At 39.7% G+C, this 16,521-nt stretch overlaps 1 protein-coding gene and 1 long non-coding RNA gene across 2 annotated transcripts; one reads left to right on the top strand and one right to left on the bottom strand.

Moving 5' to 3' along the window:
- LOC103364003 (uncharacterized) lies at window positions 1–1,820 on the top strand. The gene is made up of 3 exons (XR_520523.1): window positions 1–213; window positions 1,428–1,575; window positions 1,665–1,820. It is a non-coding gene; the product is annotated as an uncharacterized LOC103364003 (long non-coding RNA).
- A 342-nt stretch (window positions 1,821–2,162) lies between these two features.
- Window positions 2,163–5,809, bottom strand: ikzf5 (IKAROS family zinc finger 5). The gene is made up of 4 exons (XM_008290996.1): window positions 5,392–5,809; window positions 5,036–5,203; window positions 3,821–3,994; window positions 2,163–3,742 (listed from the first exon to the last, which is right to left on the bottom strand). The coding sequence occupies exons 2-4, from the start codon at window positions 5,166–5,168 to the stop codon at window positions 2,778–2,780; spliced, it is 1,272 nt and encodes a 423-aa protein (XP_008289218.1). The 5' UTR covers window positions 5,169–5,203; window positions 5,392–5,809; the 3' UTR covers window positions 2,163–2,777.
- Between the last annotated feature and the right edge of the window lie 10,712 nt (window positions 5,810–16,521).

Below are 16,521 nucleotides of genomic sequence, written 5' to 3' on the forward strand. Positions count from 1 at the left end.
TCATGTGACCGTCCTCACAGGAAGCAGCAGTGAAGGAATGAGTCAGAGATTCCTCCCTCAGCACCTGCAGACTGAACCGGGAGCCTGAAACATGCCGAGCTGCTCCATTCTGCAACTCTGTCAGTACGAAACCAACAAGCTGGTCCGGATCCAGTCGGTCCGGCTCGGCTCTCTGAAGTGGAGCCTGAACGCTGCCATCCTGCTCTTCATCTGGTGAGTGCAACGTTTCAGCCCACACACGTCTGCAGCTCGGCGCTTACTTCCTCAGCCTGCACTTTCACAAGTCCTGCTAGTTCTGTGGACACTGACAGGAGTCTGTTAACTGGAGGCTCAGAGGGATTTATACTAACAGAAATACCTAAAGTGTAGGTATGTTTATGCTGGGGCTGCCTGTCGTTGGTTCTCACATGTTCATATACAGCAGATTACTCATTCAGTTTGAACTAACAAACATAATCTGCTTCTCAGAGACTCAACACAACTTTGTCAACTCATCCATGAACCTGTGTCACCAGTGGTGTGGCAGTCAGCAAACAATCAACCTGAAGATCTGAGACATGATGAAACTGTTTTAAAAATTTAAAAGAGAACAAAAAAACCCAAGAAAAAACTAGTAAATAGACAAGACAAAAACTGTAACAAAACCAAACAACAACAACAACAATAGTGTAAGACACAAAAAACATCGTAGAAAAACTACAAGAAACACTGCAAAAAACAAGACGAAAACAGTGTTAAAGCAAAACCAAAACTGTGTTAAAAACAAAACTAAAACTGTTAAAACAAAAAAATTTAAAAACAAGATAAAAAAAATAAGACAAAAACTGTTATATGATAAAAATCATTAAAATAAGACTGTACAAGAGAAAAATGGTGCAGAGACGGCAACATTGGTGCAAAAAATAGTGCAAAGAGAAGAGAAAAACTGTACAACAGAAAACAGTGAAACACAAGACGAAAAGTGTGCAACGCCAAAAACAGTTCAAAAACTAAAGCAGTGTAAAAACGACACAAGAAATACTGAAAAAACGGTGCAAACATTAGACAGAAACTGTGCAAAAAGTGAACCAAAACAGTGGTAAAAAGAGACTCAAACACAAAGACTGGATTTGTTCTGTTGTGTGGCTTCTTAGAAACCAAGCAATGAACCTGCAAGTTAACAGATAATTAAAAAAAAATAAAATAAATTAAACCAGGTTTGAGTTGGTTAAAACCACAACAACATCCTGATTATCTTTGATCCAAACTTCTCTCTCTCTTCACTCGTGTTCTCCTTCTGTTTACCTGTAAACGCTTTTAAACACCTTTAAACACCCTTCAACACCCTTCAACACCCATAAACACCACTAAACACCCGGAAACACCCTTGAACACCCTTAAACACCCGTAAACACCTGTAAACTGCGTGTTCCTTCCTGTATTTGCAGGATCATGATGTTGTGGGACAGGAAGTACCAGGCCTTCGACCTGGTCGTCAGCTCCGTCACCACCTAGGTGAAGGGCGTCGCTCAGGCTCGGCTGCCCGGCGTCGGTGAGCTCGTCTGGGACATGGCAGACTTCAGCGGAGCCTCTCAGGTCGGTCCTCCGCTGCTGCCGAGACTCTTGACTCTCGGTTTTTAACAAGGAGGAGCGTTTAAAGACGTTTTTGTTCTGTCTGCTTTCAGGAGAAAAACTCCTTCGTGATCACCAACGTCATCGTGACGCAGAACCAGAAGCAGGGAAAGTGTGCAGAGGTGCTGCTTCGTCTTTAGCGCTGTTTTCACATGTTTAACCAGTCAGTTAGCTGCTCAGTGCTAATGGACAGTTAGCAGAACTTTCTTGTTTTGCAGCAGTGGTTTTATTCCAGGTTCCTTCCAAAGGCGGAGGCTGTCACTCTGACCAGGACTGTGAGAGAGGAGGCTGGGACCAGCACAGCCACGGTACCAAACTAACAGCATTACTACTGATTAGTTCATGATAATTCATTTTAATTCTGTGTCTGAAAGCAAAACAAGACCAGCTTTTAGAAAACCTGCATCACGTGTTCATGAAGCAGAAAATACTGACAAAGGTCGGAAAACCAAACTGGGGATTTCTCAAACTGCATCACATATAGGAAACTCTACATAACATCAACATTACCATAAAACATGAATACTTGTAGAATCAGTGTAACNTGGGAGCTGGTTTTAAAATTGCTGAATGAAAGGCTTCCAGCTGCCTCTAGTTGTCAGTCACCCCAGTTGGTCTTGTGTCTGAATTTACTTTGGGTATTTAGGGTGAATGTAATTTCTGTTTGCTACCTTACTTTGTTACCTTAGTGCTGCAAGGTATTCCATATGAAAGACATATTTAATAAGTTTGCGAATCAATTCATTTGGTGTACTGAAGAGAAGGTCCAACATATTAACAAAATGTCCCTTTTGTGCAACGTCTTTTGTTTCCAAACCAAAGCCAAATATGGAGACCTACCACCTCAAACAATATGTAGTAGTTTGGCTATGTAAAGAAGTTGTTCTTCTGATTTATGACAGTATGTGAATGCAACTGCTTCCACCACCACAGATAAACTCTCAACCTGTCGAAAAACACTGATCATCCCTTTATAATACACTTGAATGGGCACCCTTAATTACACAAAATGAAAGCATCAGAATGTTAACATTTTCTATGTAACTTCCAAAGACTAGGCTACATAAAGGCCAATATAGTGAAAGACCAATAAATAAAACTACTATGGAATTAATAAAACAATGCTGTCCGTTCAAAGTCCTTTCAAAGTTTGACTCATTCATCCGTTACTTGTGCTGCCCTCGTGCAAAGTGGCAAGCAAAGTCATACTTGCTCTTGCACTTGTGGCCACAGATGTTGCACTGGAATGGGTTCTCGTAGCCATGGCAGCCCATGTGAATGGTGTAGAGGATGTTGTCGGGGAAATAGATGTCACAGTGCTGGCAGTGATGCAGCATGTGGGGGTCCTGAAGTGGGGCGGACAGGCCTGGGGCCGGTGTACTGGGTTGGCTGTTGGAGATACTCGGGGTACTGGTGCGCCCACTGTGCTCGCTGCAGGGGCCTCCTCCAGGGCTGCAGTTACTGTGGGGAGCAGCCCGGGGCTCTGGGGTGATTGGGGAAGAGGAAGAAGCATGAGCCATGCTGGCTGTGACAGCAACGGGAGCTGTGGCAGGGTGTGGCTGCTGGATGAGAAAGGGCTTCTCATCGACGATAGACTCTGCTCCTGGAGACATGGGAGCCTGAGTCTGGGCCTGGGAATCTGAAGGAAGGCTGGCCAATTGACCTGCTAAGGTAGACAGTTGATTCAGGGGGTTATCCATGACCATTTCATGGTGATGGTGATTTTGATTTGTGGAGAGCCCATCCTCAGCTACTCTACTCTGATTATCATAGCTCTCCTGACGTAAGTGGGGCAGCTCATGGGAGTAGTCGTTCACATTGTCAGCCTTGTGCACCACCATAGAAGGGGGGCTGAAGTTGATGAGGAGCCGGCGGCCATAGCCCAGCGAGCTGGCTTTTTTCTGTAAAACACTCAGCATCTTCTTATGAGACAGTGAACGAGCACCTTTCATTGGCAGGAGTTTATGACGTCTTCGACGATGGTGTGACAGGTTGCTACGATCGCTGCAACGGAAGGAGCACAGCTCACACTTGTAAGGCTTCTCGCCTGTGTGTGATCGCATGTGGGCTTCCAGGTGGCGCTCGTAGGCCGAAGCAAATGGACAGAGGTGGCAGCGGTGAGGTTTCTCTCCTGTTTAATTGAGGAAAACAGGTTAAATAACAAAATGTTGTTAAGCTTGTTCCTTGAAGGTTAACTGTTAATACTTACCAGTGTGAATTCGGATGTGCTCAATAAGTCGTGCTGTGCCTCTGGTGGCATAGTTGCAGTAGCGGCACTTGAGCTTGCCGTCATAGGTCCTCTCAAAGCCATCCACCAGGATCCCTGAGGTATCTTCTAATGACATGTCCACTGCGGGGTGATCCAGTCCATTCTGACTGCAGTCTGCATACAGGAACATTGGTGCGTTTTATAGAACATGAATAGTTTGGCTGTTATGAGTGCATTTCAACAAATGGCTTTCTCGTTGATTACAAAATGTACATGTACAGATGTGTGACAAACTACAGGAAATACCAAAATCAAATGTCTTAGTAAGGTGGTAGGCCACGATGTGCAGCCAGAACAGCTTCAATACACCTCGGCATTGATTCTCCAAGTCTCTAGAAGTCTACTGGAGGGATGGCACAGCACTCTTACCAAGTCATTTCCTCATTTGGTATTTTGATGATGTTGGTGGAGAGTTCTGTCTACCATGCTGGTCCAAAATCTTCTATAGGTTATAACAGGTTTCTATAGCTGTTGATGTGTATGTCCACAAGGGAGTATAATCAAGGTGTTATACTTTGTCGGTGTCCACAAATATGAGAGGGTATACTAGGACCCTTGTAGTCTTGCTTAGCCAGCCCATTCTGTAGTACATAATGGTCTGGATGTACCTCATTAACATTCTGTTTTAAGGAAAAAAAACAAAATGATGCTGCTTTGCTGGGGAAGCAGAGAGGTCAGAACTGCAATTAAAATAGCTAATTAAGAAACCCCCCCCCAAATGGTCGGTCTATACCCACGTTCTACATTGCTCGTCTGCAAGGGAGCATAATCAAGGCTTGAGGAACATGTGGACCCAAACTACGATGACCAAATGCCCCCCCGCAGTCCAACAGCGCCACTGGATCCCCTCATCGTAGGGGTCAAGGGTTCAAGTTTTTGCTTGAAGTTGTCACTCATCTGGATGTTGTATTTGTGTTTATCTTAAAAGTGATACGATGCTACACGAGCATAGCTGTGGTTATGACATTTTGAATAAAGCAATATAGCCAGGGATTAAACACGTGTATTTATTACACACTTATTGTGGGGAATTGATAATGGTGGCCATGCTTGACTCCTCTCTATGAGAAATTTCACAAAGGCACAAATTGTAAAGGTGCACACATAGATTGTTCTAAACCAATATGCCAACAAACAAAAGGCAAAGCTAGTTACCTGCAGGCAGCTCGTCCGCCTCCTTGACGCCGCTTACAGAACCTGATATCATGTTGACATGTTGAGTCTGCTGGCTCAGATACTCCTGGAAATCCTTCACAAAGTCCAGCGTGTCCGGCTTTTCCTCCCCCATTGAAAGAAAGTGGCAGTGATGCAAAATGTCCAACACTAAATAAAAAGACATTATGATATAAGTTACTGCACAAACACTGAACAGCACAAATTGATCGAGTCAGAAAACTTGCTATATAATTAAAATATCAAACAAACCCACATGCGACCAACCAGATTTTAAAAAGTCAAACTGCCAGTATTATAGATGTTAGCTAGCGGATTCTGAAAGATTCAACACCTACCTCCTCGATGACAAGCCGCCGGTTAAATGTAACCAGTATTGATAGGTTTGGTTTGAAATCCCGTTTTGTGGCGATCCAGACACAAAGACAGGACAACCCTGGAAAGCAATGATTGACAAGCAGGAAATCTGCGCGATCCGATGTCTGGCCGGTCGCTCCTACACAGCGCTCCTCAGCATCGTCATGTTGTTACCAAAGCTACGTACGCTACGTTAGCCGCACCGCTAACGTTAGCTTACCTGGGAGAAAGCATCTTTATCAGCAGCGACGCCAGCATTTGTTCGACACCGTCACTGCTTAAGTAAATCTTCAAGAATAATACGAGTTTTAAATATTTATCCCCCTCGATAAACTAGCTCCAATTCACGCGAAAAGACAACCCGCTAAACCAAAACAATAAACCAGTTGAAGGGGTTAAAGTTCACTGTGTGTGCACCGCTAAAAGCGTCCCCCAGCTGCAGTGTAACCGCGTACAAAGGTTCCTACCTGTGACGCTGTAACTTCAGGCCGCAGATGGTCGTTAATAATCTGGTCAAATCAAATCAAATCTTGGTCAAAAGAAAATAAAAAAGACCCTGAAATCGGATTAGATCACATAATCCAGTCTTGGTTTTGATTAGAATCAAACCTGCAGTAAGCTTTGTGTTGTTCAAAACTTGTTTTTTGTTGTTGTTGTTGTTGTTGTTGTTGTTGTTGTTGTTTTAGTTGGATTGGGATACAATCAGGATTGTCCTGGTTGCAGTTGAAGGGTGGATTGAAGGGGCTATTTATGAACAAAATGTAGTAAAAAAATTGAAATTATTCAAATAATCCAACATTTGTTTTTATGTTGTATACATACATTTATTTAGATTACGCACTTGATTTGAGGAATTACATAAAGTAGACATCAGGCTATCTATACAGCCTTTCAGTACAGTGAAGTTAAATCAATAATGAAAAGGAAAATAATCCTCCAAACAACTGTTGATACAAATATGGAAAATGGAAGAGGAGGTTTATGTTTATGTTGTACAGCTCTGAAATGTATTTTTAGACCACTGTAACAAATGTTTTCTGCCTCTTCATTTGTGGTTCTTGTTGAAGCTATGCTGTATTTTCTTCTTGAGGTTGTTACAGACACAGATTTTGTTGCTTCCAAGCCTGTTAGCAGAGACTGTCTTGCTGTATCCCTCTTTGTTGAGCCACAAGATGGCTGTCCTCTCATCATTCCACATTCCTCTTCTTTTAGGCATTGCAAGATGATAAATTAGTTTGTATTATTTGTTAACTTTACAGCTAATGCACAAGATATTGGTGACTCAAAAATGCATGCGATCAATTAGTGTTAATTTCAACTTGTTTACAGTTTCAATACATTACATTTTTAAACCTAATTTATTGTATGTACTGAATCATAAAAAAACTTTTTCATATTTCCCCAGAAAAGGCTGTAATTATTTATCCACAGTGACAAAATTCTGACAAAATTATCAATCTTGAGGTTGTATTGTGCAGAATTTGTAAAGAAAACAACAGGTGGTCTGATATTTATAATTCCCAAAGCTGCATTTAGCAACTTGCTCATATGTTCACACATATGTATTTGAATAGGCTAAAAAGACAAATACAGTTGAGGTTAAAAACAGAGACAGTAACACTAAATAAATTATTGTCAATGCAAGCTTTCACTGAAGTCGTGTAGTGCAGTTTTTTTTTAGAGACGGAAGTTCTAATGATGACAAATTGAGACATCCTAAACATTAAATAAAAGGGAAAAACTTTCTTTCAGGATCATCCTACAGAGAGTCTCTAAACTAATCAGTACATCTTCATGCTGTTTTTACTTGGATTCATATACCACGTTTTGTTTTTTTTGTTTTTTTACTTGAACCATGGTCGCCATCTTGCGGCCAAAACGCGGAGCTACACCACTAAATATATTTTAGTCTCATACAAGCGTTTACAAATCCTGCTGCTCACATTTAAACAACAAAATGGATTAAAAAAAAAACTTCCCTATCATATATTATCGAGCACGTAGGAAGAAAACGAATTCAGTGGAGTTTACAGTGAACTTTACGATCCCGTGATTACCTCGACCAATGAAAACTCTCCTTCCCAGCGCAGTGCATTATGGGTAGCACTATCCAAACTAAAATATACTAACGTCGAATTAAAACTCGTAATAATGGTTTCGTTTAAACCAGTAGGTATAATAAAAATATTAGATAGTTGGAGCTTGTGAATATTAAACATGTAGTAATGGAACCATGAGTAACTCTTCGTCCTATAGTTAGACCTATAAAAAGTGACGTCCTCACCTGGGAAGAGCGTGTTGTATGAAAGGAGAGAAGGTTAGCACTCCCCTTGACAAGGATGGAAGTGGCCCTTGTGGCCTGCAACACACATACGGTTAAGGCATTGCCACCTACTTCGTGGCATCTCTAACCAAGTTTTTTCATTGNTCTGAAAGCAAAACAAGACCAGCTTTTAGAAAACCTGCATCACGTGTTCATGAAGCAGAAAATACTGACAAAGGTCGGAAAACCAAACTGGGGATTTCTCAAACTGCATCACATATAGGAAACTCTACATAACATCAACATTACCATAAAACATGAATACTTGTAGAATCAGTGTAACATCACTATTTCTACTCATGAAGCATCTAAATATAGAATAAACTCTGTGCAGTGTTGTTATTCTCCCCATTCAGAGCAACCAAACATGCAGAACAATCTACCGTCAACAGTACGTTTGTATACTGCTCGCTTATTTTTATTATTTTTATATTTCTGCTCATCTCAGATTTCGGTTTCTTTTTTTAAATATATTTTTTTGGGCTTTTGCCTTTATTAGAGCAGTAGAGAGGGAGAAGAATTGGGGAGAGACCTGCAGCAAAGGGTCATGAGCAGGATTCGAACTCACAACCGCTGCGTGGGTGACTGTAGCCCCTGTTCATGGGTCGCCCGCTCTACCAGGTGAGCTATAGGAGCGCCCAGATTTCGGTTTCTTAAGGTCCAGAGTTAATGTAGCAGAAGTCATCATTTCAGCTCTGATTTACTGAATGTTTTAAAGCCTAAAATATGGATATTTAAAAAGGTGTGTTTCAAAATGAACTTTAAAATAAACAAAACAAAAACAAAAACAAAAACGCACATCAACCCACTTTCAGCACAACATCTCATTGACCTCTTAAGACCTGAGCTCTAATAAAAAATAAAAGTATATGGAAAATAAAAATTTATTTGAAAAAATATCAAAAATATTTTAAAGAAAAAATATTTTTAAAAATGATTAATTTAAAAGATTTTAAAATAAAAATCTTTTAAAATAAAATAAATACAAATAATAAATAAATCAAATATTAAAGAAGAAAAAAAAGAAAGAAAAACAATTATGTACTGTGCTAATATAACCCAAAATGTGATGTCAAAGCACATGGGCACCAGGTCTTAAGAGGTTAATATTTAAGATAAAAACCTGAAATTTTCTTCGTTATTTCTTATTTCTTATCACATTGTTGAGTCAGGATCTGTAGTACTGGACAAATAGATCAATTAATCTCGAAAGTCCAATCTTGGAGCAGCTATTAACCAAATAACTGATAAAGCACAAGTCAAGTAGTAATGTTTTCTATCTGTGTAAACATGTAGAAGACTTTTAATGTCAAATACTTGGTCGCAAAAATGAAATGTCATGAATGATTCAGCCGATACAACAAGCTGTGGTCTCATATATGGTTCTAAATCAGCGAGATGAGAAATCAGAGCGATCATTTCTGGTTTATTTAGTTTTAAAGTGCTGAATGTGGATCGTTTTCACAGATGCCATTTTAAAAATCCGTAGTTTCTTCTTTCAAGCAACTAAAAGATGTTTGATCAGAAACCCGCCGATGATTTAGACTGAACCACCTTTTATGTGTTTTATCGTCATCATAAACTCAAACTGCAGTTTATTGGCTCCGTCCTGCTACTGCCAACACTCACGAGTCGAGACAACCTGAGCCGTTTCCTCATGAAGGCGAGGAATGTGTCGCCGCCGTGTGGCTGGGCTGGGTTCTGGACTTTATGCTTCAGTTAACTGCTTATTTTTTATATATCTAAAACCACATCTCACCTTTTCACCATGTAGCTAAATCACCTCTTCTAAGGACAGTTTGTTAACTATTGTGTCCATATGGTGTTTTTTAAAGACATATTATCAACAACAGTAACATTAACTGTATTTCTACCACAAAACTGCAGCACAGGATGCTAATAATAGTCTCAAAATCATGGACTCAGTCTCTCAGGGTTTCATATCAATTTTAAGGAATCAATCCGGTCAATTTGCAGAATAAGGCTTCCCATATCATTATTCTTCCTCAGTTTTTTTTTTCCTGATTCAGACATGCATGGCTGAATTTCTCTGACATTACAACTTGCCACTGTGTAGTGCAGAGTAGCTTTACAGTGTTTTGGGGAGGGGTCCCAGGTGAGCTGGTTTGCTAGAGCTGCAGCAAGCAGGGAGGGTTGGATGAAGAAATAAGNCAGCGCAGTGCATTATGGGTAGCACTATCCAAACTAAAATATACTAACGTCGAATTAAAACTCGTAATAATGGTTTCGTTTAAACCAGTAGGTATAATAAAAATATTAGATAGTTGGAGCTTGTGAATATTAAACATGTAGTAATGGAACCATGAGTAACTCTTCGTCCTGTAGTCAGACCTATAAAAAGTGACGTCCTCACCTGGGAAGAGCGTGTTGTATGAAAGGAGAGAAGGTTAGCACTCCCCTTGACAAGGATGGAAGTGGCCCTTGTGGCCTGCAACACACATACGGTTAAGGCATTGCCACCTACTTCGTGGCATCTCTAACCAAGTTTTTTCATTGATTAAACTTCCTCAATGTGATGCCTAACTATTTAACTGCTTATTTATATATCTAAAACCACATCTCACGTTTTCACCATGTAGCTAAATCACCCCTTCTAAGGGCAGTTTGTTAACTATTGTGTCCATATGGTGTTTTTTTTTTAAGACTTATTATGAACAACAGTAACATTAACTGTATTTCTACCACAAAACTGCAGCACAGGATGCTAATAATAGTCTCAAAATCATGGACTCAGTCTCTCAGGGTTTCATATCAATTTTAAGGAATCAATCCGGTCAATTTGCAGAATAAGGCTTCCCATATCATTATTCTTCCTCAGTTTTTTTTTTCCTGATTCAGACATGCATGGCTGAATTTCTCTGACATTACAACTTGCCATTGTGTAGTGCAGAGTAGCTTTACAGTGTTTTGGGGAGGGGTCCCAGGTGAGCTGGTTTGCTAGAGCTGCAGCAAGCAGGGAGGGTTGGATGAAGAAATAAGCAGGGCGTCTGCAGTAGAGTTACATCTAAGCCATTTTATTAGGAAACGATCATTTTCATGGACAACACATCTTAATATGTAATTTTGATGCACCGAGCAGAGTTTTGGGGGTTAATCAATGAGCTGAGATGGAGTTTTAGAACAAAAGCATTACATTATTACAGATTTTTTTTTACCTATATAGCCCCAAATCTCACACAGAAGTAACTTAACATAGTGAGATTTTTTTTTAAAGTGAATTTAACTGTTTATGAACTCCAACCCTAGTTAGGTAATTATAAACACTGTTTCCTGTAGTGTGGATATTTTCAGTGTCTTTTTGCCACCTGTATATTTATGTAAGTTTATAAAAAGCCTGTTTTACATAATGCCTGGAAGAGAATTAATTTACACCAAAATTACAAGCAAATATAATTTGATGTTATTTTTCATGCAGTTTCTAAAAACAATTCCTATAAATAATATATATACATATATATTTAAAGAGCTTCACAATATTATAGTATCATGATGGCGCTTTGTGAAACCTTCTTAACGACATGACTGAATTTCAGAATGCAACAGGAAAAAAAATGCAATTCAGTTTCTTTGAAAGGAATTCATTTTTATTTATTTATTTTTTATCGTATACCTTTTGAGTTTGTTATATGATGTCTGTACTGTGCAGTGTAAAAACACCCTACATTTAGGAGTTATACTTTATCCAATTGGAGGTGATGTTACAGTAGGCCCATGTCAGAGTTTCTTTTTTCCCCCCTGTTTCATTATCACTTTTTACTGAGGGAACTGGTCATCTAAAATCTAGTTTAGAAAGCATCTTTGACTATTGATTGATAATTAAAAAATGATATTGCCATTGCTTTCCAATTTTTCAAAGAAAATGGCATCTGTATTAAAGTTGGCTGTATATATCTCCAACAATGCACTTTGTAATCCAAGCACAGTGTCATTTTTATTCATTTTCTTTACATATATGTGGATTTGAGACACCCATCTCCTGCCACGAGCTAATGAGGTTAGCTCCCTTTACATGACGTGACATGACACACTTTCAGATGTACAGCTCGCAATTATGCTCAAGTGGCAAATGAGGCACAACAACTGCAATACATTCAAAAGCTATTGACTAATTCATGTTTTATCACGATCAATAATTTACTAGTAAGCACTTGGCGAAGATCGCGTTGCCTCATTTGTGTCAAAGTTGTAGGAAAACCAGTGAGGAGAAGATGATAAATGGCCAAGTGGAGTGAGACCTCTGTATCCTTTTACCACATTACAACTGCCACTGTCAGAGGAACAGTGTTGGAGCAGTAATGTAAACCTGCTGCTGGTGAACTCTTCACTTTGTAACACGAGACGCTCATTTAGTGTTGACAGTTTATCTTTCTATCTATGCTATATTCTCTATAACAACTGGCCTTGTTTATGATGTGCTCTTTGGAGAATTAAGAATATTTAATCATGCTGTTGTGACATTTTTATTTATTTATTTTTTTAAACAGAGCATGTACAGCTGCTATTTCCTGCACATGTGAGCACAGTTTGGACACTAGATGGTGCAAATGCCTCAGTGGTGAAACAGGCCTCCCCCATTCTGCCATATGCTCTTTGGAGGCACAAGTGCTCCACCTGACACAAGACACAAAGCTACACACAGGCTAGTATTGTTCAGATTTCCTTGATTCAACTCATTAAGATTGCACAGAAACATGGCTGTCAGTGTGTCCGGCTCAAAGTAAAGATACCCAGTCCCGTCTGTGTCAGCTTCCAGTCGCAGGATCAGCAGAAGACGTGACAGTCGACCTCCTCAGTTGAACCATGACCACCGGAGCAGCCAATTACATCACCTTCTAACAGCCTGTCCACACTAATGTTATTTTATTGCAATTTAATTATGCTCAGGTTTCCACCGGGGCCTGATCCTGCTGAATAATTTACACACGGCCACAATGATTTGTCGGCACGAAAAGACAAAGCGTGCACTTCTCGGTGCTCTCGTTTTGTTTCAGTAGTTTTGTTTTTAATTCCTGCCATATAAATTATGGAAACAATGGTCTTATGTTGTATTTTCTTACTAAGCATTTCCTGAAGTTAGAACAAATGTGAGCATTTTAATTGAAATACTATCGTGGGTCACACTTCATTTTGCATTAATGACATGTTCACTTAACGTTACATTAAGCTGTTTTGTTAAAGGGCTTATTTCTGGCTTCTTAAAGGATAATTCAGTTTTGTTGTGTAGAAAACTGCATTGAAAGCTATTGTCAGGCGTAATATAAATACATGATATTTAATGGATTCTAACTCTAACGTGCCACTCCAGCATTTCTATTTTGATGCAATTACTCATATACTTAACATTTTCTAAAGCTCTGACTTGAACTCCAAACCTTTACAAGACTTATCTAAATTATATGAGTGAGTTTGAATGTACTCACTGCCACATGCAGAATGGGCTCCGGGACAACACCTGCCTTTGAGAAGGTTGCAGTGTTATCCACTTGCTCTGATTCAGATTTAAAAGCCCTGAATGAAAAGGTTCCCTTCTCCTCTTAACCGCTTGATTTACAGGCTGTTTGTGGTTTAACGCCACACAAGACAATTAATTTGCTCTTCCCTTCCTGAAAGAAATTGGAATTTAATTTAGTGAAGGTCTTAAGCAGTTTTTTAAGACTTGGTGTCATTTGTTGGGCTTGTGTAAAAGCTGCATTAGAGATCACCCTTCTGGAAAAGCTTTTTAATCCTAGACAAGTGCAGCCATAGTAACGGTAGACAGGAGCCTCTTGGAGGCAGAAAGGTGAAGGGGGACTTTGACGAGATTTATTCTTCTTCGACTGAGACTGTTTCTTTCTTGAGGTCTGCTGCTCCACGTGGAGCATTTGAAAAAGAACTGAGAGGTGGGGGATAGGATAAAGGAGGTATATATTAAGCTTTTCTTTCCTCTCACCACTTAATTTCCTTGCAGGCGCGCCTTGCACCGTTGTAATGAATGTAATTGCCGCCTTTGATGAGAATGCTATTATCTGGATCACACTTTACATGGGCAAACAAGACTGCCCCTCCCTCTACGTCCACCTCCCATTTAACTCGGCAGTGAGACCCCCCAATTATGCAGGGAACAAGTGGCTTTTCATAAAACCAGCGTGTCGCTCTTGATTGGTGAGGCTTGGAGCCGGCTACATGCGGACAAAGGATAGATTAGATGTGATATAGGCACACCAAAAACCCCATTTCCTTGATTAATTTCCTGCATGCCTCACAGAAAGGTCCCACTCTCTGCGCGCTGAATTCTATCTCTCCTTTAAAGACAAACTTTCATCTTTTGATAGATGTGGCAACTCAATGGACAGACAGACATTTTATTGACCTAAGTTTGACCACAGCTGCCTGGGCTTCAGGAGGGAATGGGAACAAAAAGAGAAATGTTTCACTTCAGCGTGGGAGGATGGGCTTATTTTTCTTACAAACTCAAAATCTTTGTGGTCCTACAATATTTTCGCCCTCGGCCAGGATCAACTCACTTTTCACGTTGATCTTTTTGTGCTGTAACGTCAGCACACGCACGAATCAGGTTATGTTCACTCATTCTTTTTCTCTCTCTTTCACACACCCACACACACACACACACCGACTCACAGCAGCACGCTAAACACCCATTTGATAATAGTGGCGAACAGATATGATGGGACTTTATGAGGCGATGCGCGATAAAGCTGCTGTCACCTTAGGAAGTCTAAGTGTGTTCTTCTTACTGCCTTATTACCGTATTAAAGCACCAGTCTGCGAATTCACACACACCTCAGCCAACCCTCCGTGATCCTGTCCAATATTCCGGCAGGCTGAAATATCGAGAACAATCAAATAGACTGTCACAAGTGACAAATTATACTATTACTTCTCAAAGATTGTCATCCCTGAAATGTATTCATAGCCATTTCTTCTTTATCGGTGAGTGATTATTCCTCTAAGCAAGCAATTCCCCAGTGATAAATTGGTAATCAATTCATTTGACTATTACGCTTTGAGAATGGCTGCAAGGGATCAGCAGCACTGGTCACTCTCATCCACTTGCATATGTATCCAACACTAACTCATGATGTTGTTGGGTCTGATGGATGCCAGCTGCCCGCCCAGCTGACTCTTTAAGGTTTATACCATCAGAAACAGGTTGCCATCCGGACCCCGTCACGACAGAGGAGGAATTGGCCAATATTTTTGACTGAAGTGGCATTTTAGCAGTATTTATTTGATGGTCCCACTACCAAAACCATGGGCCACAAATAAAGAAGATGGTATAATAGCTTTTGACTGGTCAGCTAGCTCCCAACTTGAAATGAAGTGTCCAGTTGTGAGTTATCGTGGCCAAACGTCATTTGTACAGCCTGAAAAGTGGGGACATTTTTCTAGCCTGTCACTCTCTGGCTATAGCTCATTGTCCTGAATGATGCCTCTGAACGCACAGTTGCTCTAATATGAGCATTTTACTCGTGCTGCAAGAAGGCTAGTAATGGATTTGCCTGTCCACAGGACGACAATATAGTGCATCCACTGGCACATCCTTAAACACAAATGGATAACGCGTGGAGTATGAAAGCAGCAGCAGAACGCCTGCCTGCTCACATTTAGTAGCGATCTTAGTAATCATCTTCATATTTCTAACTGAAACAAAACAGAGATCTATAATTTAGGGCTGCAAATAATGACTCGCTTTAGCAATTGGTTTGCCGGGTATTTATTAGTTATCAGTTAATCAGCTGGTGTATAAAATGTCCACAAATTGTGTAAAATGTACATTAACAATTTATTTAATTTGAGGGAAGAGTTTCACGCTGTTTGTTTCAACTGAAGAGCAGCACAAGCTGTTTTGTCACATAAAACATGCAGAAAATCCTGCATGTTTGCCATTTTTGCTTTGAGTGAAATCATTTCTGATTAATTATCTCTCACTTGACTAAACATTTCAGCTCTGCTCTGTCAGTTCAGTTTAGTGCAGCAGAGCCAGATATCTACACCATCAATGTAAACTAATTTCCTGAATTACTACACAGTGCAGAGCAACACTTAATTCAATAGCTTTTTTTTGCTTTTTTTTTGTCTTCATGTTCATTTTTCCTTTGATTTATTGTCTTTCGATGCTTTATGTCTAATGTTAGGCAGTTTTATTTGCTTTGTTGTTGAAATGTGCCACCGTGTATAAATAAACGTCCCTGACCTTGCTATATTAGGACCATCAATGGTGAAAAAAAGACATTAAATCTTGTGAAAATTGGTGTTTTCATAATGTTGAACTGTGCGCTCAAAGAACAAATGCTGAGGATAAAAAAAAAAAAAAGTAAAATACCACAACAGTCTGGATCAGTCTAATGAAATTATGTCCAATCAAAAAAACTACATTGAATTAGAGGAATTAGTTTTTCCTCGATATTCAAAGTTATTCTAAAGGACCAATTACTTGATAATTTTTGGCATAAACACAAGTTTCAAAGGTTTTCATGACTTCAAATCCTGAACTGAAGGTGGATAAATATTAAGAGATCAAGTCCATTTAATTAATTTGCCACAACTAGAGTTTTGTTTGGAATCAATTAATGCTGCAATTTCAGTTTAAGTTCAAAACAATATTAAATTATGCAACATTGCTATGTCAACTCAACCCATTAAATTGGTGATTGCCAACATTTTTCTAAGTCAGTAGCTCTCCAAAGGTCATTAAGTGTCCATTTGTATTCATGAAAACCATTTAAAAAGTTCTAAATAAACCCAGTAATGTTTTATTAGACAGAAG

This window comes from Stegastes partitus, unplaced genomic scaffold (assembly GCF_000690725.1).
Source record: "Stegastes partitus isolate 25-593 unplaced genomic scaffold, Stegastes_partitus-1.0.2 Scaffold708, whole genome shotgun sequence".
NCBI classification, from domain to species: domain Eukaryota; kingdom Metazoa; phylum Chordata; class Actinopteri; family Pomacentridae; genus Stegastes; species Stegastes partitus.